We start from the raw sequence: 26,069 nt of genomic DNA on the forward strand, positions 1-26,069 counted from the left end.
TGTGCACGTGTGTGTGTCAGCGTGTATGATGAGCTGCTTAGAGGCGATGAGTGATGTTTCCAGTGTGTAGAACTAGTGAATGTGAGGGCATTCATCTCTTATCTCACCAGTTAGCAGACAACTTTGAAAGCTTACCTAAATGATGTGCACACACCGTTTCCTTTCTTTCTCATTTACTTGTGTTGCTATCTTGCGGGACTTGGCAACATTTTGCCATTTCCCACATGAAGTCTTTCTTCTTCTCCTAGTTCGTAATTTGTTGTGGTACGCCATTCAGTTATGATTGACGTAAACAATCCACTGTCTGTGGTGAGCCTCTTCTCAGTATTTGCCTCCTCAACTAAAGGGCAGAAGGATGTGGAAACCCCCATACTGCACCTGTGAACCAACAACTTCCTCTCCTCTGTTGTTGATCCTGCTCTCTCCATCACAGCGTCTCCTTCACCACAGAGACTTCCTGCGGAAATGAGACTGCCGTATGGTACACACTGCACATGCTCTTGGTGTTTCACTGAAAAAGCACCTTTGGCACCAAACTCTCAGTTTCAAGATTCTAGTCTAGCCAATAACCTTTGACCTGCAGCTTTCTGAAACCTCTGTCTCATCCGGAGTGAAACCAAACACACACTGTGATGCAATATTACTATTGATATTAGGTTGTTACAGTTGCCTTGTAGCTCTCGTACTGCGCCATCACATTGACTGAAACAAACCCCAATAAGTTCTTTTTAAGTTTCGGTTTGGTGCGTATTATATAAATGATAAATAAAATGTAGCCATAGAGGTGCTGGTACAGTAGGCAGATTTTGTTACCTTTGGAGAGAGTTAGGCTAGCTGTTTCCCCCTGCTTTCAGTCTTAATGCTAAGCTAAGCTAACTATATTTAACGTACAACCATAAGAGGTTTGGATCTTCTCTAACTCTTGGCAAGAAAGCTAAACGTAAGAGTCAAACTATTCCTTTAAATAAGACAACCTGGTAAAGGTGTTTAAATGACATTATCTGGTTATAAATATGTTATTAAAGGGACTCTATATTGATTACATCTACCTTTAGTTAGCCTTCAGTTAATTTATCATCATCTTTCCTCCCAGGAACTAACATGAGAGTGATTATTCAACTTATTTTCTGAGCAGCATCCTTCTATAAGGCTATGTCAAGCTATATTTGTATTATTCTCTCTCTTATCTGATAAATGTCCTCCAAAAACAATTATGTTACAGATAATTTCCAACTGTTAAACACTCAAACTACATACATTTGCAAAACACTGCCTGCAGTTGTAGGATATATGTATGGTCAGCTGGCTTCTCTGTTGTGTCCTTTGTTTGTTTTACAGCCCAGTTAATCAGTAACATTTGAATGAAAAGAGGTAAATTAATTTCCTCTCACTAGCATAAAACCCACCATGTTAGTTCCCCAGCACATCATCTTCTGACCTGAGTCCCATTGTACTGTGTGACTGTTGTTTTACAAGCAAGATAATGTATTCAAAGGGTACTGACCGTGGAGGAAAGACAATGAACTTAAAGACTGTAACCAACTGTAACATAGAGCAGGATTAAGGATGGGTGAGGGGGAGGTCACACCAAAACACACAGCACTGTAGACAACAAGAAGAGGATTAAGAATTTAATGTCAAACAATAAGCTGACTGTAAATACAGGTCAGAGAGCTAACAAAACCGTGAGGGATCATGCTGCTGGGGCCTCATTGTCTGCTGATGAATCTTCAAGTATGACAGTGTATAAAGACCACTTGACACACAGATTAGTAGGGAATTAGGGAACTGGGACACAACCCTAATTGACTATTATGTATCACGATGGGTGAGACCTAAAATAACTCAGCATGTAAGAAAACAATAGGCAAAACTAAAAATAACAAAGAGTTTGTGCTGAAGATATGATGTCAGGGGAGGAGCAGATCATTCAGCAATTATCATCACATCTTTTGTTGATATTTAGGGACTGTACGGAGATTATTAGGGGGGGTCAAAAAAGGGAAAGGTTATGCATTTTTTGTCTTAGTTAAACATCAAAATGTTAATGTACAAAAAAATGCCTTTTGTGTGCACAATGGAACATAAATATGCATTTAGTCATGTGCAGAGGACAACAATTGTGTCTCTGTATCAGGGCATTATTTTCCATTGACAATTACAGCAACCATATCTTGTAAAACTATAAAAAAAAAAAAATATTTTTTGGGCATTTCTGCCTTTATTAGATAGGAAAGCATAGAGATATGAAAGGGGAGAGAGAGAGGGGGGAAGCCATGCAGGAAAACCATCACAGGTGGGATTCGAACCCTGGACCTTCTACGTCAAAGAATAAACCTCTGCAGATGTGCACCCGCTCTACCAACTTAGCTAAGCGGTCACTAATATCAGTTTTTTGAAGCAGTAGATGTGGATCTTCATAGATTGAAAGAGCATGCCATTTTTTTACTCACCCACAGTCACCTTTACTTTTTGGTTTGCTTTTATGTTTTTGGCAATTGCTAATTCCACCCCTAACGTGTGATTAGGGCGATTGTAAAATCTGGAGTAATTATGACGGCGAGTAAGGTGATGTTGTTACAGAGTGACAGGTTGGTGGATGGGTCAACAAAACATCCAACTTTACCATGAGAGACCGCTGTTTGTTTCCCGCTTCCTACCAACAGTCAACGTTGTTTCTAGCATCACAGGCAAACGCACCAAGTGTTTGTTATTGTTACCATGATGACAAAGCTTCCATAACCTTTGCGAATAAGTTATTTGAACCCAAACAACAATGTTTCCCTAAACCTAACAAAGCTGTTTTTGTGCCAAAACCTAATTAAACCTAAATCATAGTGTTCACACCGTGCAAACTGATTTTAGCTTGCGGTCTCTAATGGGTTTGGAAGGCACAGACAAATGATGTCGTCCTGCTGAAGGAGTGTCAGATCCGTTCTCTGTGTCATTCATACAACATATTTTGTTTATTTTGGTGGACCTGTTAATATATTGATTGGGTCTTGCTTTTCAAACCCCCTCCCTACCATAATAACTGCATACAGTTCCTTACCATTCAAAAATAAAGTAAATTAAGTCCAAGGTTGAGATTTATGGACAACACGTGATGCAAGCACTACACGTTTGTGGGAGAAGGGGAAATGGCCGCCCTTGCCAAGATATTTGACCTACTTCTAGTCGAGCCAAAGGAGAAGTGGGGCACCAGGGCACAACTGAGCAACAGGTTTGGAGCAGGAGCGCATTGCGCAGATTGAATGAGGAGATTTTAGCATTATGATAACAGGGTAGGAAGCTATTTATAATCATTATTAACACTTTTAAAGTAGTAAAGTAGCATTACAGCAAGACACAAAAATATCTTTAATGTGCTGGTCAATTTTGAGATTAGGGACTTTTTTGGAGAAGTTTCATTAACATATTCACCTGTATTGTCTTGCAAAATGTAGGCAATTGAATTTTACGATTCATATCTTTAAAGACTCTCTCTCAGTAGCTGCAAAAAACTTTCTAGTTTCATTCCTATCTATATTCTGAAGGTTTTACAGTGAGGGTATGGAATGATAAAAAGACTGTAAAAAAACCTAGCTATGACTAGATATGTCAACAAAATGAAACAAGAATTTTGAACCTGACTTTATCCAATATTCAGATTTCTGTTCTGGGAGAAAATAGCACATATTTAATAAGAGAATGCCTTATTTGCATCTTTAATAACATGTAATAAAACTTGTAATACAAAGAAAAATTGTCTTAATAAGTACTCAACTGTGAAAGTGTATGGTGATATCTAGTTACATTTAAAAATAGAAGTCAAATATAAGGTTCAAACCCCCTCCCTTCCATAATAATTGTATACAGTCCCTTACCATTCAGACATAAAGTAAATTAAGTCCAAGGTTGAGATTATTGGATGTTTGTAAAACTCATAAACATACTTGGATAGGGAAATTGTTTTGTTTCCTTTGAGCCTTGTGCTGAACTGCCTTGAATGTTTGATTAGCCCCCCCCATGTGAAACTAGCTTTGTCCAACCAAGAAACATTCCATAGTGGTGACATAATTACTTTGAGGCTCTATGAGGCACTGTCACACACACACACACACACACCACCGCTCCACGATCGCTGCTACCTACTTTGACATTATTAAAGCAGTGCATCTCATAAACCCCTTTTAGAAACATTGCATGCATTTACAGTGTCTGAGAAGGAAAAACGTATGAGGCAGTACAGACGTTGACTAATGTGTAAAAATAGTAAGTGAGTGTGTGTAAAACCTGGAATAACCTTTCTGAGTGAGGGGGTGGCCAGCTAGCAGGCATGACTTCATTACTGTTACTATGCAAGAATAAGGCTGCTCGTGTAATACATTGTAACAGAGAACCTATGTAATAATGAGAGGGGAATAATTTATCAATTATAATAGGAAAGAAGAACCTACAGTATTTCATAATAGGGAAAGAAAGAAATGCGTCATAACATAAGGTGTAGGAAGGGTTATGGAAAGTGAACATGATGTACAAAACAAAGGCTATTGAGCTGTCATTCAACAATTGGTAATAACGATACCAAACAGTTTGGAGAAAAAAGTATAATGTAAGAATGGAAGGAGTAAAATGTAATACTCCTAGTGATTAAAGTGATTAATAATCAATGGAATCAATAGAAAATGCCTATCACAAGTTTTGAGAGCCCAAATTACATTCAAATGCCTTATTGTGTCTGAGTCCAAATCCCAAATAAACTTAGCACAAAAAGTAAGAAAATGTGTGTTTGGTTGATTATTTCTCTGTGGTAGCAATGCTTTTTGGCAATAAATCTTATACCGTTGGAAAGCCTGTTTAGTTCCCTTTCAAATGATGCCCCATTTGTAAGGAACATACATTTGTGGGATGAGCAGCACTGCTGAGTATGTGGGTTGCGCCCATGAAATATTTGCCAAATCTTCTCTGCCATTGCCAAACAGGTTATTTTGCTGTTGCTATTGACACTTGTTTTGAGCTTCTGGTACCGCCAGGTGCTGCCAATCAACCAGTGGCAATCCCATATCTCCACAGTCTGGGACTGAACTCTATCCTCCAAGATGACAACGCTCGCCCCCACAGGGCGGGGTTTATCAGAGACTACCTCCAGAATGTGGGAGTGGAGAGGATGGAATGGCCTGCCAGCAGTCCTGACCTCAACCCCATTGAACATTTGTGGGATCAGCTTGGGCGTGCTGTTCGTGCCAGAGTGACCAACACAACCACGTTGGCTGACTTGCGACAAATGCTGGTTGAAGAATGGGATGCCATCCCACAGCAGTGTGTGACCAGGCTGGTGACCAGCATGAGGAGGAGGTGCCAGGCTGTTGTGGCTGTGTATGGTTCTTCCATATGCTACTGAGGCTCCTGTTTGTGAAATGATAAATTGTTAAATTGCCAATATGTCTTGTTTCTTCAAACTACAATCATCCAATCCACCAAACACCAAACGAGTCAATGGCAGAATAAGCTGTTTGGCAATGGCAGAGAAGATTTGGCAAATTTTTCATGGGTGCAACCCACATACTGAGCGCTGCTGCTCATCCCACAAATGCATGTTCCTTAGAAATGGGGCACCATTTGAAAGGGAACTATACAGGCTTTCCAACGGTATAAGATTTATTGCCAAAAAGCATTACCACAGAGAAATAATCTACCAAACACAAATTTCCTTACTTTTTGTGCTAAGTTAATATTCAGTTTATTATGAAAGAAAAAGCAGCAAATATTCACACTTCAGAGGCTGAGCCTGGGGAATGTTTGGCATTTTTGCTTAAAAATGACTTAAATGATTATCTAAATTGTTGCTGATTTATTTTATGTTGTTTCCTTCATCGTTTCAGCTCCATCAATTTTAGTTAAACATCAGCATTTTAATTGGTGTATGCCAAGATACATTAAACACAAAATGGTAAATAAGTCATAAAATGTGTGCTGCTGTATATAGATTTTTCAGTATATTGTCAGAATTGTACTGTTTGAGTAAAATAAAAGAAATTCTTATGTGCCTTTAAAATTAGATTAGTCTTTGACCGGTAAAAACTAATTCAATTTTCCATATTGCTGATTTACCATTTCAAGACATAAGCCAATTAAGAGGTCGAGAAGTCATAAACCTTTTTTCTGTTATGAAGAAAGAATAGCAGTGTTTCTCTTCACTTTTTCCTAAGTAACCAAATGCACATGATGGTGTTTTTCAGGACGTTAGAGTGCTTTTTTCCACCTCATACTAGTGTAGCCTAACGGTTACACATCCTCGTTTGGATATATGGGTTAGGCCCTAACCCATATATCCAAACGAGGATGTGTTAAACATGCAAAAGTAGAAGTCAAGCGGGAAAAGTCAGTTCAACGTGACTCGAGGAGGAGAAGAGTTCCACAACAACACGTGATGCAAGCACTACACGTGAATGTATGTCACGTTTGTGGGAGAAGGGGAAATGGCCGCCCTTGCCAAGATATTTGACCTACTTCTAGTCGAGCCAAAGGAGAAGTGGGGCACCAGGGCGCAACTGAGCAACAGGTTTGGAGCAGGAGGCATTGCGCAGATTGAATGAGGAGATTTTAGCATTATGATAACAGGGTATGAAGCTATTTATAATCATTATTAACACTTTTAAAGCCTGCATTTATAATGAAGTAGCATTACAGCGAAACACAAAAAACATCTTTAATGCGCTGGTCAATTTTGAGATTTGGGACTTTTTTTGCAGAAGTTTCATTAACATATTCACCTGTAGACTGCATCCATCTCAGTTACAAAAAACTTTCTAGTTTCATTCCTATCTATATTCTGAAGGTTTTACAGTGAGGGTATGGAATGATAAAAAAAAAACTAGCTTTGACTAGATATGTCAACAAAATGAAACAAGAATTTTGAACCTGGCTTTATCCAATGTTAAGATTTCCGTTCTGGAAATGTATACAAATTAGCACATATTTAATAAGAGAATGCCTCATTTGCATCTTTAATAACATTTAATAAAACTTGTAATACAAAAAAAAAAACAATTGTCTTAAGTATTCAACTATGAAAGTGTATGGTGATATCTAGTTACATTTTTTTTTTTTTTTACCCTATTCACCCGTACAGTCTTTCCCCTTAAATGCAGTTATATTACTTTTTTGTCTTTTCTTTTGCAGCAATGCAACATGTAGGCCTCGCTTGTGTTGCGTTTATTTGTCGTAAGAATTTATGGTAACGATGTTCACCTCCTGCTGCGCTCCAATGACTGTTTATGATGGAAACCACGTGACTGACTCCTCTACCAAAGGTCCTCTATAACCGCCTCTGCCTCTACTAGGACCATAGGACGTCCGCGCTGTCTTTTGAGTGAATAACAAACAAGTCACAGATAAAGGGTCAAGGACGACCCTCCCGTGGGTGGTGCCTATAGCCAACGTGACAGTCTGTTTGTTTCCACGGAGCTGTCAGGAACATATCACTCCTCTGACTGGATAAATTGTGCGGAGTGTGGGGACGAAACGCTCGAGACGTGAAACTCAACTTTTGAATAGCCTACTTTTGAGATATTGACGCTGATGGTAAGAGGGGAATATTTCTTTGTTACTCTGGTCGAGGCTTGACGTTCTTTCACGCATTCTTGTTTGGGTTTATTTTAGATTTGGTCTGGATAATGTAAACTTACGTTGATGCAGTTTTGCACCACTTTGCCAGTCGTTGGTACGCTTTTAAGAGTCAATGCCTGGTGCAAATAATTACTATTTTGTTGTTGTTCGTAATATTCAAATGGTTATCATGTGGCTGTTGTGTGTGTAACATTAACAAGATGTGGGCTGTTTGTGTCGCATCTCATTGACCCACATCCGCAATGAATCTAACTGCGTCACGCAGTTTTTTTCTACACATAACAGTCACTTTACAAAACCTTAAAGTGAACTTCCTGATGTTGTTTTATTCAACATTGCACCGTAATGTGTTGTGGTTGCAGAGATAGTTGATGCATTTTTAATCGTAGTATTTTAAAAAGCAGTTTGGTGTAAGATATTGAGGGTGTTTTTTCTGCAAGTGGGGACACCGATCATGTAGCTAACCGTATCTGCATACCGCGCCCACTTCATTTTTTACGAAAACAACTTTCACTCGGAGAGAGAGCAACTCTGTTTGGTGAAAGAAAGCAATTATGGTTTGTGTTGTTCCATCAAGTCTTTTGTCACAATCCAGCTCTGAAGGAAACATAAACGAGGAAACTGAAGTTGTGCGGGTTAAATATATTATTGCTAGTGATTAGTGTATACGCACTTATGAAACGTTTGAATTTATCGCCTGCTGTGGTTTCCGACACATGGCTTTTAACAGGTTACAGTAGACCGTCATCTTCAAATTACAGACTATTTGGAGTGCTCTGGTCTTCCTAGCTATATATTCTGTAGGTGTCAAACACTTGCGCAACGCGCAGCACAGGGCGCCTATACAAAAGAGCAAAAGATACATATACTAATGTAGATATGATGGCCAAACCAGCAGAGGCATTTGTTATTGATTTAACTCATTAAAACAGTTAATTTAGTAAACAATTTGAAATATGTATGTTCCTAAATGTTTGCAACATTTAGGATCAGGAAAATACAAGTAATAGTAATAGATCAGCAGCAGAACCATATCTCTCAGCTCTATATTAGTTACTGCCCATCCCAGAAAACGTGTGTCTTTTACTGCCTACACACAGCTGATAAAGCACTGAGGCTCAGAGTCAGCAAGGGATGTGTTGTAAAACTATGTCTCACTCTATATAGACGAGGTGGTGATATGATGAGAAGCATTATAGAATATTAATTAGCAGTGTGGAAATCAATCTCGGAATTCAACAGTATTGCTCTAATTAAATGTGGCAACTAGTAGCTGAGGTATGTGGGAAACTCATTCCTCACAAGTAGCCCACATGGGCATTTTCTCTATGTGACCTGCTGACCCTAACTCTCCACCTTTGACTGGCAGACACCAGAGCAGGTGGAGAATCAGGTTCACTTTGACACGGCAGGGCAGAGAATTTTATTGCGAGATTTATTTGGTGTTGGTTGAGTTACCTGTTGCTGCAGTAATTACTCAGCGGTTTAAGGCTACACATATAGTCGATCACATAAAACAGAAAGGCGCCCAAGAGGGCAGACACTGCCTGTGTGTTGGGGGGTTTAGGCACTTAATAGCTTGTATGTCTGTAACTAATCTATGCCATTAATAACCCAGATCACACCTAAATGAAACTCTGTAGGCCTAACACTCAACCTCTGACCTTCCTCTAACACTTTGTGTTTGTTCTCTTACAGGGATATAGCGATGGCCTCTCCATCACCATCACCAGCAGGACCAGCTACGGAGGCATCCAACCCAGAGCTCTCACGCCGGGGGTGCATTGAGGCCTTGAAATTGAAGGTGGGGCCGGCGCGGAGGAACCTCTTCGGGCCTGTGGACCACCAGCAGCTGCAGCAGGACTTCCAGCGGCTGCTCTGTATGAACGTGGAGGTGGCCAACAAGCGCTGGAACTTTGATTTCCAGAGAGAAATGCCAGAAGAGGGCTCCAACATGGAGTGGGAGGAGCTCAGTTACGAGGACGTGCCGGCATTTTACCGCAGCTGTACGGTTAGGTCAGTGCAATGTCCAAAGGCCAAAAGGCGCACATCGTCTTCGTCGGGCGAGTGTTCCCCAGGGTCCTGCAGCACGTCCGAGTCTGGGGATGAGTACCTGGAGGTGACCACAAGGGGGTGCTACCGGATCCGACGACAAGGAAAACGCAAACAGTCTGCCATCACGGGTCAGTCCACCAGATATCTTAAATAAATAGTTAATTAAATAGTTTGACATTTGGGATATTCGCTTATTCTCTTTCTTGCCTACCACGGTTTTATTTATGTGACCCAAAAGACTACACTATATATTACAATATAGTAAAGTGATTTTAGTTAGGAGAGTCGTCCGGAGGTATTTTTCCTCACTTTGCGTTGTCTTCTTTTACTCTCCAGATTTCTTCAAGGTGAAGAAGATGAAGCTTCTGCATTACAAAGCATCTTCTCTGCAGTAGAAAAGCACAACTAGACCCAGTGGAGGATCACCGAGTGGTCGACATCCCTCTACACGTAACCTCACATAGATATGTGTCATATCATATGTATATATGTAGCAATTTGTAACTGACTGTCCACGAGCTCATTCAGCATGGGCTTAAAAACACCTCTGACACCATATACCTTAGATTTTCAGCACAAGGAAGCTAGCATTATCCTAGTTAATCAAGCTCAGACCTTAGGAACGGTTTTTGTTTATAACTATAAATACGATATATATTCTATATACTGTTTTCCTCAGTTTATTTTGACTATACTGTGAAATTATTTTTGAATGCAGACTCTTAATAACAGAAAACAGGCTCTAGTTTTAAGAGGTTCATTGTCTTCTGAGCGGGCTGTGGATAGTATTTGACGTCAGTCCTCGGCCTTTCTTCTCCCTCTTGCTAAAAGTCATGAGATGGTTTTGATTAGATGAGTTGCTATTTCTGGCTTGCACCGCACTTAGCCGTTAGTCTCACCCCAGGGCTCTGATAGCACGAGTCAAGTCAGGGGTCAAAACCTCACCCGGGGCTCAAAATGTGGCAGCGCGACTGTGATTAGCTCCAGGGCAAAGGTCAACGGTGGAGGTTCAGCAATAAGGTAATATGGCAGTACCTGTACAACAGTGGCTTCTATTCCGGTGTGATTATTTATTTCTTATTCGTGATGCGTAAATCGTAAAAAAAAAGAAAGAAGATAATTGGAAAAAATTGGATGTGTCAAACAAGGCAATATAAGGTGTTTAGAAGTCATTATGGGTCATATATGCTCCACCGTGGTCACTTAATAATATTGGCCATAACACCATCACAACGAAAAATGTACAAACTACAAATCATATTCCCTTTTTGGTTTGCATTATTTGCATAATGGGGCTGTACAAATCTATAATTTTTTTGGCAACAGACTACAACATACCTTATTTCGTTTTGTCAGCTTTATGCTTGTAATGATGTGGACATTTTCCACTCTTTGTCTTCATGTCCACCTTGTAGTTGTTAAATACACCCATTTTCTCCATGAAGCGAGTGTAATGTTTTCTCACCATGTTGCAGCTCAGAGGAAACCTAACCTTTCAGTTCCACTTTTGGTCTTTTTTAAAAAAAAAAAAATTTTTATGAAGAGTTGAGCTGCTTCTCTTTTTTTGTCTCTTTGCCATTCTATAAATGTTTGTGTGTATATAATAACATCTGTTTGTGTAAGAATATGTTTGGTTTGGTGTTTGTCTTGAGGTACAGTTGTAACAGTTGTGGCAGCTGAGACAGTTGAACCAAAGAGAAATTGCTGTGCTGTTAAATTAGAAACAAATCATTTATACAAGTCACTCACTGAGTGATCAGTCATGGGTCAGAAGATCTTTAAATATATAGTGTAAACACACTGTAAACACAACTGCTCAACTCGCAGTTTGGGTGACTCAAATAGGATGTGCTGACTTCTTTTCTCCCTACCTACAGTCATTCCAATTTGTACATGGATAAAAAGCCACAATCTGGATACATCCACCCTTACTACCTCATCAAGTGATTTAGTAAAACAAAAAAGTTACGTACAAGTTCAATGCAAAAAAACAAAAACAAAACCAAGGGAGACAGAGACAGAAACAAGGGGGGGCTTATTATTTTGTTGTGGTAAAAGCGGTCGAGGTTCAGCGCTCACTCAGTGTCGAGTTTCACATCAGGTAAAAGAGTCAGTGTGTCAAAGCGGGGCCCAGCTCCAAGCAGAGGAAACTTAGGTCCCTCGGGGGGGGGCGGCTTTTGTTTTTCTATCCCTCTCTCGCTGCCTCACTTTGCTCCCCCATAAATAGACAGAGCGGAGGAAAAGTGGTGGTGTGGAGGAAAGGGACACACTTTAATAAGGGAACCCTCACCAGAAAATGTCACAGACCCCTTCTGGATCAAAGGATTTCTTTTTCTACCCAGACAAGTGGCCTGTGATTCAGACAAGCTTTTGTCAGTCCCCTTTAAAGTCTCTAGGTCTCTCTTTCAAGAACCAAACGCCTCAATCTGCGAAAAATCGGCATGAAAGCAGTTGTTCATAATCATGTTGTTATCTTTCATGGCTCAACGAGGCGATATTTCACAGATCTAAAAATAGCAAACATGGCTATCTGAAATTGTTTTAAAATTTCAGGATTGTTTTTGCCAACTTTTTATGTGTGTGTGTGTATGTGTGTGTTAGAGACAATGTTGGTGTGCACCTATCTTCACAGACAAAACTTTCAAAGTATATTAACTTATTTTGAGTTTAGGGAAATAATTATGAATTCCCCACATTTCTTGATATAACTGTGTTGTTTCTGAAACTATATATTTGCACTACTTTAAACATTGACAAGAGAACTTTTTTTATGGTAATCTTTTTTTTTTTTTTTTAAAAACATACAAATACTCACTGAGAAACAAATTAGAAAGGACTTGACATTTGTAATTATTAAAAATGGTTTTCCTTCAATCAGACTTGTCACACTGTTAGACACATTTTCTAACATTTGTTTTATTAGGGGGGGTTTTGTAGCCTTGGTAGTAATCATCAAGTCTGTTGGGTGGAAAACTAAAATGATGCATTGTCAAGATTGATCCGTTAGTGTCTCACTGTACCCAAGCAAACTTCGCCTGTCGCAGCTATATTGAAGTGTAGCGGGTTTTTTTTGTTATAACTTTGTATATGCATGAGTGTATGATAATCTTTGTATGGGATTTGTTATTGTTATTTAATGCTGGTTCATCTACCCTTGCTACATGTAAGTGTATTTGTATGGGATCAAAATTCTTTTTGATAATAATTGTAAAGAAAATATATTGGTGGGTTGTTGGTGCATTGTTGCCTTTCTTATTGTTGATTTCATATAGTGTGCTCAAAATAAAAAAAATAAAATAATGAATGATATTGATATAAAACATACAAAATACTGGTCTGAATTTTTTGTTTCCACTCTGTGTTGTGAGCAAAGATGTATTATTGTATGTATTATTAAGGGAAGCAAAGAAGGGTTGAAACGTGCGGGTTCTTGTGTGTAATAGCACCCCCTGGTGGTTTTAAAGTAACTGCACAGTCAATCATATGGCAATACTTTGTCTTAAAGTGCTCATATTATGCTTTTTTGGCTTTTTCCCTTTCCTGTATTGTGTTATATATCTTTTTTGTGCATGTAATAGGTTTAGAAAGTGAAAAGCCCAAAGTCCACCCCAAAGGGACTCACCATCTCCAACAGAAAACACTGTTCACAAACTGCTCCAAACAGCTCTATTGTAGTCCAGCTTTTACTTCTGTGACGAACGTGGTCACTTTGTAACAATGTTATAATGCTTGCCTAGCTGCTAGCGTGGCACGCTCTAATACTCTGCTTCTGACTGGCTAGTAGTCCTTACCTAGCTACTGCGCATTTGCGACTCCTAACAAAGATGGAACAGAAGTGCGATGCCTCACTCTGTAGCTAAAACAGAGAGATCAACACACAGGGTGAAAAGAGGAGCTGCAGCAATGTGCAGTACAACAAAAATATGGTGTTTTTTGAAAATGAAACCATGTAAACCTATTCTGATATAACCTCTAAATACAATTATGAACCTGAAAATGAGCATAATATGAGCACTTTAATGTAACTTGGAAGCTATAATAAAATAAAGTTTAGAAAGGAAACACTAGTTACAAGACTAAAATTGTAAAACAAAAGAAATCCACCTATACCATCACTATCTTATCTGAAATACTCTGTAGATAACTCGCAATTTGCCAAATGTAACTTTCATTTATTTAAAAGGAAAATGTGCATTTACACGAGTTAAAACTCAAAAAGTACACATAAATAAAAAATAAAACAAAATAAATACACCACAGACAGGGTTACACATTCCACAAACATTTCAATTTACATTCTATTACACTTTGCAAGTTCAGAGACATCGAGGGTGTAGTCTCATGTTATGCTCCAGTGCTGTTGGTTTAGCATAAGAAACACATCTCATACCAGTAATGATAATACAAAGATGCCCTGATGTCCCAGATGTTAAAAGCACTTTAAATGGTCGACATGCAACAGAGCAAACTAAATGTTGTGTCTACTGGCCAAAGTGGCTGAAAAAGAATCACAAATTCTATTTTTTTACTGATTTGAACCAAAACAATCTCCCCCCAAATGATGGCTGGTTACTGACCACATTGTCTAGTAAAGTAGACAACCTGCCCAATTATTAACTAGCATATGGCTGGTGTTATAACGATATGACCATTTCCCACCCTGATCATGAGTTATCTACCTTTATTGGCATTTAAATCTGTTCAGACACAGATTGGCAGTCAAGTTCCCCAAACAACCGTGAGAAGGTGCAGCTTCTACTACAAACAGGCAAAATGTGTCTCTTCTGCAATGTCAGTATGCAGTTCACACTTTAAAGTGCATTAGGCATGCTACACTGTAAACTAAATGGGTCAGACAATGGTAGATTTTTCTTATTGTGTTTCTATCACTGTGTGTGTGTGTGTGTGTGTGTGTGTGTGTGTGCGAGGGGGTTTTCATGGCAATTGCATGTGACTTCAGACACTAAAACTTGAAAAAGGAATGAGCATACAGTATATCAATCAGTGACTGACACATATTCAGAATCAAGAGAACCAGTCCCCGTAGACAGTATAGCTTCTAACCCTGATTACACAAAACTGTATACAAGAGAAATCAAGTGGCAGCGAACCAAGCTAAGATCTGAGTGGTTCACTAAAATCTTCAAGACTTTGCCTACTGTACTACAGTGCAATATTCATTATCTCGACCCAAAAACAACAAAAAGATCATACATATCTACAAAAGCTGACAATAAAAGTTCTACATTACAATTAATATTCACATTCTTTAGACACTCTTGACACCCAAATTATCCCAAAGGGGTCTTTAAGTTAAGAATTTCTGATCTAAAAGGCCAAGCATTATTGAACTTAACTTGGGAGCATCTCTTTTAAAAAGATTTTTACATCAATTTAAATCCTAAAATATATACAGTAGTACATTCTGTGATGGCCCTGCAAGGCCTGAATTCACAGACTGGACAGCTAGGTCCCTTTTAAAGCCTTTTTCAATCAGGCACTTCAGCTCAAACCTAGAAATCCTCTTGTTCACACTAAAAGAAGTGTGCATTTACATTTCTAGGCTTTTAGTGAGTGGATACGATTTCAGTGTTGTGCTCAAAGACTCTGTGCCTGCTCTCATGGGTGTTAATAGACAAACGCTGGTCGTTGTGGGAGTTTAACTGGTGGCTCTGTAACTCTAGGTCACCTTAACCATCGGGGCTGTGAGAACCAGCGTCCCACAAATCTTTACACCTCGCGAAACTCACCTAAAAGCAGCTGTTTGTGAGCAGCCCTGCTGTGTTGGCACTGATAAGAGTAGGAACATTATGGCTGGACGTGTTCACAGCTGGCGCCGCAGCGCTTGTCTGTCTCTCCACATGGCAAGCACCTCTTTAAAGAGCAAGGGAATGATGAACACAATGCTGCACCCCGTCTGTAACATCAAAACACAAGACTCAAAGTTACACAAGGGTTTTGTTCATTAAATGTTATGCATTAAATGTTATGCAATTACATGCTGAAGTGAAGTGTTGCTGTGGGTAAGGATACACTCATGTTTCCACCAGTGAACAAACAAGTGGACATAAAAGAAAGAGGCACACCAAAAACATCAGAAAATATGGGGTTAAATTAAAATCAAATTTAAAGTTGCGCAAAACATACAACATTCATTTATATACTTAGTCAGAATTGACAATTAAACGGTAATATTTATGCCAATGTATTGTAAAAACAAACACCTTTAAGATAGGCCTTAGGGCTCCTGCACACTGGCTGCGTGGTGTGAGCGTGTCAGCTGTGTGGCGTGTCCGTTTTTATTTCGGCTCCCATGTTAACAGGTCAGAGCTTGCAAACAGCCTGCGTGACACGCACGTCACAGGCGCGGCTTGAGCCGTGCCGAAAACGCGTGCATGCTAGAAATAGAACCGACGCCTATTTTTCACGCGACACGCAAACGTGTTGGAAGCGTTTCCAGGCAAAATAGAATAGGAAAAGATGTTTATGTGTCATTTTGACACGAATACATTTAATAGATTACATTTTGATGTTTGAAAGTCTCTAAGTTTTGACATAAATGCAGATATAAATGTAATTTAAAAAAGAGATAATAAATAATTATTGATTTTCAAATATTGCAGCTGTCCTAGCTAGCCTATTTTGCCGTCAATTCTGCCGACGTTGTCTTTGCTGTAATCAAATCAGAATATATTTATGTTTAACATGAAGTTGAAGAACACGGCACGCTATTATTTCATTTTATCAATGGGAAACATACATGTACAGACAAGGCTAGCAGCAGCAAAGCCGCGTCAGACACGTTTCTGGTGTACAAAGACATAGAAAACGCCACGCAACAGAAACGCCACGCAGGCGGTGTGCAGGAGACCTTATTCATGGCAGACATTTTGACTTGTCATAGAAACATAGTGACACTTATTATCTACACCTGTGCTTTCCCTACTGTGACATGTCAATATGTCTTCAGTTAAAAGGTTTGTGGCTAGAAGGGATACAGCTACAACCGGAAATAACGCAAAATTATGCAAAATCCAATCTAATCTAATAATACAATTTTAATACTTTCATCCAGGAAACGTGTTCGTTCCTCGGGAGTGTTTTAATCCAAACTAGGATCTTTTTCCTAAACTTAACAAGTCGTTTTGGTGCCTAAACTTAACGGTTGTCGCCGTAGCGGTATTCCTTCGAGCCACAGCCGGTAAAAAGGCCTATTGTGATTTCAGGAAATCATCTTACCATGACGATGAAGAAGTAGAACACATACATCCAGCCCAGCTTGCTCTCAATCAGGGACACCAGGTACTAGAGGATGACACAGACATAAATTAGGTCAGTGATGACTAGTCGTCGACTATTTCTATAACCTAACATGCGATTTCATTACATAAACATACAAATATTGCGTCAATCTTATTCCTTGCAGTATATTGGCTCTATTGTGAATGGACTAAAGCGGCAGGACAAGTGTGGCTTAAGAAACCGTGACAAGATGATCAATGCTTTTCAATAGCTGAACACAGAGAGACACTGACCATGGTAAAGCACCCACTTGCACACAGAACCACATGTATCGACTTTACCTGGGCAGACCCATCAAAAACAAACGGTAGCATCCTTTATTCTGTAATTGAATCTTGTCTTTTCCTGCTGTTTTAATGCATTTGTTTTGTATAGTGATCAGAGTGTTCACCTGTCCCCCTGCAGCTCCTATACTTCCTGTTCCGTCCACTATGCCAGTGACAGTAGCCAGAGCCTCCTGATTGCCCCTCAGAGCCCCCTGTCTTCCCAGGTCAGCAGATATGGCAGAGCTGATCATATTAGACGGGCCGCCGATGAAGAAGCCCGTGGTAGCCAACAGCGCGGCGTTTATCACCTGGTCATTCGGTGAACCTGAGAAGGATGGAGAGAGAGAGAGAGAGAGTAGAACTGTGACACTGTGGTAATAATGCCACCATCAACCTTATATTATGAGGTTGTAGTCGATTGTTGCCGACTGGTTTTCTGTTGATCGATTGATCCACTAATGGTGAACTCTGTACTCACGGCTGTATCCCATCAGGGCTCCCATCGCCAGCGCCAGGCTCATGGCCAACACAGGGGATCTCTTTCCCATGCAATCCGAAATCAAACCCTGAACGGTCCCTCCTGACGTAAAGAAACACAGAGACAAAATGAGAAAAAGACATCCAACTCTAAGCATGTTTTTTGTATGAAGGGGACAGAGGAGGAGGAGGAGTGATGTCTTATTTTATGGACTTTTTTGTTGTTGACCTGTACAATTACGAAGGCTAGCAAACACTGTTTTACAGTATGCTAGCCACTGTGGTTGCTGAAAGTAATATCAGAGAATATTACTTATATACTAAACCCGAAATGCACTTGAAGAAATTACTTGTCTGAATTTATGTGTTATTTCAATGTGTGTGGTATTTATTTTCGTACTGTACAAATGTCCCTTGTAAAACTAATTTCAATGAGACTAAAGCCCTATTCGCACGGGATTAGTATTACCTGGCGACCTCTAGTCATTTAGAATAATTACGGAGGTTGTCTGTAATCTTAATCCAGTGCGAATCAGCCATGTCTGTAATTTGTCAAGTAAAAATTCTCCCGCAAATGACCTACCATATCTCGCCAAACACCAAGGTCCTGTCATAACATTAGTCCTGTACATGTCTGTGATTTGGCGGGGTCGTATATCATTATTTCAAGGCTTATGTTTCCTGTGTGACTTTTTATCCCTCTCGTGAAAGGAGGATATGGGATCGCAAGGGGCTGTAGACTCCACCTTTCATTGCCAACCTGGTCTGGACCACTGCCCGACCGGAGACCTCCGTCCCCAAGTCGACGCGCTCCCTGCGGCTTCGTCCGAGGGCTGACGGTGATGCTGTGTGGGTGCCGCTGCGGCCTAATGATAGGGTGTGCACCTCTGATAACCTCTACCGGGCCTGGCCCAAAAAGACACCGAACCCCGACCCAAGTGCGGTGCGGCGGCCTCGCCCTGGCTGTCCTCCGTGCGCCTCCGGGTACCCAACTCTCGTGGTACAGATAAGTCACTCAATTTGAGTAAAAGCAGGCTCTGCTTATCCCATGCGAATGCGCCACATGAAACTCAGATGTTGGGGGGGGTCATTTCTAAATCACATGAGGTCCCCAGATGATACTAATCCCGTATGAATAGGGCTTATGATTATTATTAGGATGGAAGAAAATGCAACAAAAAAAAACTGTCTGCCACTCACCGATGATTCCTCCTACATCATACCACACAGAGAGGCGGTCGGCCTCGGCCTCCTTCCAGCCGTAGTTGTTGCTCAGGTAGAAAGGAAGCCAGAAGAAGAAGGAGTAGTTGACCAGCTTCAGACACGCATACGCCAGGGAATACTGCAGTACAAACAGACACAGAGTCAACATGTACTAGCATCATTCAATCTTGGTTTGTTTAAAAGCCCTTTGTAAATAAATTTGTCTTGACTTGTTGGGAGTCGTGGACTCACAGGTAGCACTCCAGGCAGACAGAAAGCCTGGCAGAAGCCGATGGCTTGAGGAGTCTCGGCCAGAGGTTCGTCCGGCTGCTGGTATTGTCTGGCGTACACCTCTGCCTCCACCTCATCCTCCTCGTCGCTCATCAAAGGCCTGTGGCTGTCTGTGTCCCTCTCCACCGGACTGAGTCCAGTCTCTGACTCCAAGCTCAAACCTGACTCACACAAACACACATTCAAGCTGTGCAGGTTGGCAATCAATGTATGCAATCGAGACGCTAAACTGTTTCTATTTCGGGCAGAGTTCAAGTTCAAAATGGCTTCCATGGGAAAATCAATTTAAAGTGAACATAGAGTTGGGCGGTCCTGTCTAAAAACCCATGCAAGTGCACACACATTAAAACACTTAAATTAGGGTTTCATCTCTCACAGTTATGTGTAATATTGTTACCTGAACAGCATTTTATGGTAATGTTGGGACGCAGCTAAATACACTGAAAGTACACGGTTACATGTTCCTTGCAGTCCTTACCGACTTCTTTTGGGGAGGTAAGTAGGCCGAAGAACACCACCACCCCCCCGGCAAACTGCACCACTGAGGTCACCAGGAAGGCGTACTGCACACAGCAACATAGGTGTATCATGGTAGCATTTAGTTAATGAGACAATTATAGTAAAAGGCATCAAAAATGTGTGTGTGTGTGTGTGTGTGTGTGTGTGTTTCTTACCTCATATCCATACTTGAGCACGCTAGAAGCCAGGAAGGCCCCCAGGATGTTGCCTACAGAGGCACAAGCACTCCACAGGCCAAACACAAAGCCACGGCTGGAAGACAACATCATGCAGTTTGATTAGAAAAACTGATCAATATGCAGGTATTTCTTTCAAATGCCCTCGGATACAATTTCAGATTAAAAAACATACTTCAAAACGTCACAGACAGCTCAGTGAATTGGCTATTTTTATATTCAGCTAATTATGTTCACAAGTCCTGCCACTGAGGAAAAGTGAGTCTAAATGGAGTCTATGTTTTGGCAGCAGCACTGGTGAATGGACGCCATTGTGCGAGTCATCATAAAGCTCCACTTGACAGACACAAACCTGAGTCAATATTTTTAGGCTGGATTGATGTGGCAGTTGTATGCTTGAAGCAATGTTAAATAAATGCAGGTTTTGTAAACAGAGAAATGGCACACACCCCGCCTTGCCGAACCAGTTGCCCATGACGGCTACCACGCAGGGCCAGACAGCTGATTGCAGCAGGCCGTTCAGCACCCACAGGCCACAGTACAGATAGATGTTGTAGATATGGAGCCATTCGGTGAGAGTGCCAAACAGAAACTCCTGCAAACACACAGACAGCTAAAGTTGTATTCCAAACTATTATACAAAAAGCAGTGTATTGGGAATGAATGCTAACTGGTCTTTAATATTCAATTAAGAAACTATACATAGATAGCATGCAAAATGTAAAAACTTGACACAAACAAAGTACCCTGTGTATCAAGGTTCACACACACACACACACACACACACACACACACACACACACACACACACACACACACACACACACACACACACACACACACACACACACACACACACACACACACAAAAGAGGTCTATGTACTCACCACTACAGCAGAGCCACACAGGCCGAAGCAGAGCACGTAGCGCAGGTTCACTCTGTCCCCAATGATACCGCTGAGATACAGACCCTGTGTGGACAGAACCAACATAAAGTGACCCAACTGACCATTAAGATGACAATATCTGTGGCGGAAGTCGCTACTCTCAGAAGCTTGTTAAAGCTATAGTGTGTGACTATTTTATATTAATAAACGTCCGTTACATTCAAGCCATTGCCAAACGAGTTGTTACAAATCAAATTAAGCCTATCAGCTCCACACAACTCTCTCTTTGTATTTCTCAGTATGGCTACGTTTACAAAATGGTGTAGTCCAGCGACATTCGCGCGCAGAAGCTTGGGTGATGCGTTTTACGTCACCGCTGAGAAAGGACAACAGCAGCGTTTAGCTTTGGAGACGAAGAGGACATATATATTACAAGATAATTACCTCTTGTGAAAAGTACATCATGTTTTTTTTAAACTTCCGTGTCCTCCTTGATTTAAAGCAACACCAAAGATTATTTTGTACCTTAAAATATTGTTTCCAAAATCGTTTCAGTGGTTCATCAACTCGTAACAGGGTGAACGGCACTTCTGCATTCGCTTTGTGGCCCTCTATCGGCTATAACCACACTATGCAAGTTTCGGGTAGCGGATCTGTAGTTCGAAGGAGACATACGGGTTACGGTAATGGACAATTCCACTTCCAACCTGTAGGGGGACTGAAGAGGAAAAGTGCTTTGGTGTTGCTTTAACGTGCTAAACACTACTAGCAACTGCATGGAGAAGGGGTGGGGGTGGTGCGTGATCACCGAAGGCTTGCGTCATGCGGATGCGCCGACAGTGTTGTTGTCATTACTTTGAATTCCTCATGGGGGCGACAGAAACTGCGCACTATAGCTTTAAACCCAGAATATCACGTTCGCTGCTCACCACTGCATATGAAAAAAGGAAGATGGAGTCCAGAGCTCCCAGGAACAAAGTGGCCTGCTTCTCATCTGCAAACAGACGGTTTTCCTCCCATGTCTGGGACAGTCAGAGATAACACAGTTAATTATATGCAGTTTATCTACAGCAGGGGTTTTGAATGTTATGGACGGTCACTCGGCGCTGTTCTGCTGGTGCTCGGTACCTCGCCAGGAGAGAAAGCTGGTGCGCTGCCATTCTGGAAAGATGGTGTCCACTGGGCTGAGATGCTGACTTTCACATTACTGAACGTCTTTCTGGACGCATGTAGCAACACATAGCTGGAGAGACAGAAAACAGTTTCAATCTGCAAGTAAAGGCAACAGGGATTTGATAGAGATGCATCTAAACCATCCATGTAGAATGAACAGGTCGAGGTTCAAACTTCAGCTGGAGGGGATGCTGAACACACGTTTAATATACTGGAACAATATTTCTTGTTTTGTTTCACATCAGTTCAAGTGCTACATGGTTTATATAATGGCAACTGTTTACATAATACCATTAAAAGCTACAAAGGTCACATAAGGCATGCAGAAAGCTAAATTCCAAAGAAGTAACAGTTCAATTCTGCTGAAAGAACTCACAATAAACACTAGAATGCAACATCTTTATGTTGATACAGGCAATCCAATATCCAACACAAGCCCAATTTTTTTCTACTGAACAGCAGTATTCACTGTGCGCTACTACCTGCTGCAGTGCTGCAGACGTGTGATATCTATCACATCTAACGGCACTGACTGAAATAAACATTTATAATAATATAATTAATTTACTGGGTTTGATTAATTTAGAAATATATTAATACCTATGCAAACATGTTTTAAACAAGATTGTACCAAAAACAATTATAAAATGCACATTTTCCTTTTCCCTCACTTTTTTGATATTTTTTTTTCACAATGAGAAAAAGTCACAATTCATTTTCACTACTTTCACCACTTTCAGACTTTTTCAATTTGTGTAGTAACCCTGCTGTCTATTGGAAATCACTACTTATTGTCCATGTTATCTTGACCTCGGAAACATTGCCACCATTAACCTTTCACCCACATTTACAGCACACATCCATTCAGTCTCTTTGCACACCTGGCATCCACTTATTCAACTCCACTGATTTCTTGTAGTTTGTTCTGGTGGCTCAGTGGGCTATGACTAATGGCTAATTAGAGGAGATTTTTGTTTCAAAACCGTTGTGAAAATTGGGTGAAAATCTCATTTTCCCATCTTCCCTGTGACTCTTTCCAATGAATATGCAATAAAGCAACAAGCTAATTAAAGACAATCCTAAGAAACAAAAACAAAAGCTGTACAAAGTCAAACTAGATAGGTCACTTGTACCAGTCTAGCCCTCATTTGGGTTTCCAGGTACTCTGAGCATGTGTCTTGTATCACAGGGTCATCTTGGCACTAGCATTTACAATGGTAGCAGGTTTGAGGAAGACCTTTAAAATACCCTAAATTACCTAAAAAAGGTGAGGAGGAAGACAACCAGATGATGATGAGTGTACTGTGACAGGTAGCCACAGCACGAGGGAGGCATCACAGGGGCAGCTGGGGGGGGGAAGAGGAGGTGGAGGACGAGAAAGGGAGGTGGGGGTGGTGGTGGATGTCTTCAGGGGGAACAGCAACAGGACAGGGAGCGGGCTCAGCTATAGTGCCCCACTATGCCAGATGGGACAAGCACATCACTAGGGGAACCACAAAGAAAAGAAGGAATTGGAAACCAACGTTAAAACACTTCACTGCACTAATACTCATTATTGATAATAGGACAACAGCTTGTACAAAATACTAATTGCAGAAATATAATATTAGTCCTTGGATGACAAAGAGAACACAAAACAACTATGTACGAGATAAAATTAAAGGACATACATGCAGTGAAACTCATGTAAGACCACCTTTTGGTCCTGACAATCACCACCACACATCCCAGGTTTAAAGCTGACCACGCAGTGTTTCGTGCAATTTCCCAAAGCTTAAGTGTGCAGTGTTTGAGTTCACCAAAGATGGTAGTGATCACGTGATGGATAACACTTCATCTTTTGAAGTTCATTCACACCTGATTTTACCACTCCTGGCCGAAGCCTGGACTACAGGCAACACTAGCTTGTAGAAAGTATCCATCCCTTTGAGGTAAAAGACGAATATGAATACATGCATCAGGTCTGAATGCTGGCCTGTGCACTGGCTCCCACAGGTATCAATGGACCCAGTGTGTACTGACAGCCACTGAAACCATTCCACCGCCCCCACGCGCCTGTGACCATGCATCGCCTCATGTTGTTTGCACAGGACTCGGTCCTGATTATGATACCTTGAGTACTGATCCAGTACCAGCGCAGCCTTTTCCCCTAAACTTAAAATCTGTATACCTCACAGTGTGGAACTCATTAAACTCATGTGACCAGAAATTTCTGTGGAGTGAAAAACTGGCACAGCGACTGAATGCATATAACTGAAAGGACTAACTTTGTTTTTTTTAAGACATTGACAAAGAAAGTGTATTTTATGTGGATCGGTTATGGTTTGATTTTGGGATCCAGAGGCCAAAATGTTGAGAACTATTTATCTGAGAAACACTAATATGAAAGTCAAGTATATACAGTCATATACACTTAGGTAGCTTAATTAGGGGTCCAAGCCTGAGGGGGCATGGGAATTGCATATGCAAGGCAATGCAGTTCACAGCTCCAGCCGAGCTGTAGAACCCTAATGTTTTCGCTAAGATTTTCATTCTTATTAGGGCCCGAGCACTTTTGGGGGCCTTGCACTGAAAGTGCGAGGAACCTATTGTTTTTTTTTTACAGATTATTTAGGGCCCGAGCACGAAAGTGCAAGGCCCCAACTGAAAGTGCGAGGAACCTATTGTTTTTGTTAGGGATGCACCGACCTTCCTTCCACCATGTGGAAGAGACTAAAGGCACCAGACTTTCCTAACTAAACATTACTTTCCTAACTAAGACAAAATAACATAGATGTAATGTATTGAATTCTTATTTATTTGTACACTCAACTCTTCCAGCATGCGACACACGTGCGACAAGAGGGAAAAAACTAACAAAACTGGATCAGCACGTGGATCTGTTAATTTTTCCGATCCCCGATCCAGCTACTTTGTCAATATCGGGACCGATAGCCAATCTTAATATTGGATCGGTACACCCCTAGTTTTTGTACAGATTATTAGGGTCCGAGCACGAAAGTGCAAGGCCCCAATGGTGCTATCAAATAATTGTAGTTAAAAAGTACAATATTTCCAGCTGAAATGTAGTGGAGTAGAAGTAGAAAGTGCCATTAAAAGAAACGACTCAAGAAAAGTACAAAATGTCAAAGGTGTACTTAAGTACAGTACCTGAGTAAATGTACTTTACATCACACCACTGCTCATAACTCAATATTTCCCTATTATTTTTGCAAAACACAACCCCTTATCAGTTCAAGCAGGCCGTTAAAGGCAGGTAAATGCTCACCTGCAAAAGTGCTTGTAAAAGTTTAATTAAATCTGTATGTGATGTTGTGTACCTTGGGTATAAACTGCTGTCTTTTATTCTGTGCTGGCTGTTAAACGAATTGCCCCCACGGGGATAATAAAGTTTACTTAACCTGAAACTCCCTCAAGGTAAACATGATTTTCTGGCATAATGGTAGGGTGCCTGGTAACAATATGTTTTAACCCCTGCATATACAATAACTGACAGGTGGTACACTGTATATACAGCATACAACACTAAAAAGGGAAAATAAAAGCAGGAATTGCTGTTCAAAGGACGCCATCAAATTTCTGTAGATTACAGAACAGACGGGCTCTAGTTCGTGCCTCTCGTTTATTCATTGTTTTTTTGTGACTTTTGATTTTGCTTGTTCAACCCATCTTTTATTCACAATACGCCTATGAATAGCCAGTCAATTAAATCGATTTATTTTCGACAGTATTTTGTTGTTGTTAGAGGGAGCATTTGCCACTACTGCTCCTACAGAACAGTTTCTGTCCATCCGTGCCTCACAGAGTGACAAGGCACACAACGTTAGCTAGTTATCTTGATGACAGGATAGCCAGTTCCGGGTCCATTACACATAAAAGTCACAACAAACGTCTACAAACAAACAGCTCGCAGTTACAGCTCCAAGCTTTAAATAAACAAACACAAACCAAAGCGTTTTCTTACCTTTCTGCTCATGTAATGGTTAACTGGCTCGTTCTCGGTGTGGCGACAATCTGTGTTTACTGTGGATTCCTCCTGTGTAACAGACGTCGCTGCCCGCTGAGCACTGCTGCGCACTGCTGCCATCAGCAGGACAGGAGTGGAATG

General features: G+C 40.8%; 2 protein-coding genes across 3 annotated transcripts; one reads left to right on the forward strand and one right to left on the reverse strand.

The window, feature by feature from the left end:
* The first annotated feature begins 7,302 nt into the window (after window positions 1-7,302).
* On the forward strand, window positions 7,303-12,985 carry cdkn1d (cyclin-dependent kinase inhibitor 1D). Its single transcript, XM_031284853.2, has 3 exons — window positions 7,303-7,566; window positions 9,310-9,794; window positions 10,003-12,985. The coding sequence occupies exons 2-3, from the start codon at window positions 9,320-9,322 to the stop codon at window positions 10,059-10,061; spliced, it is 534 nt and encodes a 177-aa protein (XP_031140713.1). The 5' UTR covers window positions 7,303-7,566; window positions 9,310-9,319; the 3' UTR covers window positions 10,062-12,985.
* Window positions 12,986-13,817: 832 nt separating this feature from the next.
* slc37a3 (solute carrier family 37 member 3) lies at window positions 13,818-26,040 on the reverse strand. Of its 2 annotated transcripts, XR_004102512.2 has the most exons (15): window positions 25,926-26,040; window positions 23,220-23,444; window positions 21,917-22,031; window positions 21,718-21,810; window positions 20,789-20,872; window positions 20,350-20,495; window positions 19,880-19,976; window positions 19,684-19,768; window positions 19,167-19,366; window positions 18,912-19,053; window positions 17,713-17,814; window positions 17,360-17,559; window positions 16,906-16,971; window positions 14,346-15,583; window positions 14,282-14,294 (listed from the first exon to the last, which is right to left on the reverse strand). XR_004102512.2 is itself a non-coding variant. In XM_031284845.2 (14 exons), exons 2-14 carry the CDS (start codon window positions 23,294-23,296, stop codon window positions 15,491-15,493), a joined length of 1,500 nt encoding a protein of 499 aa, XP_031140705.1. In that variant the 5' UTR covers window positions 23,297-23,444; window positions 25,926-26,040; the 3' UTR covers window positions 13,818-15,490. The 2 variants fall into 2 exon arrangements, 1 of the variants encoding a protein (XP_031140705.1); XM_031284845.2 differs by having other exon boundaries at window positions 13,818-15,583.
* Between the last annotated feature and the right edge of the window lie 29 nt (window positions 26,041-26,069).

The sequence above is a fragment of the Sander lucioperca genome, chromosome 20, assembly GCF_008315115.2.
Source record: "Sander lucioperca isolate FBNREF2018 chromosome 20, SLUC_FBN_1.2, whole genome shotgun sequence".
Classification (NCBI taxonomy): Eukaryota; Metazoa; Chordata; class Actinopteri; order Perciformes; family Percidae; genus Sander; species Sander lucioperca.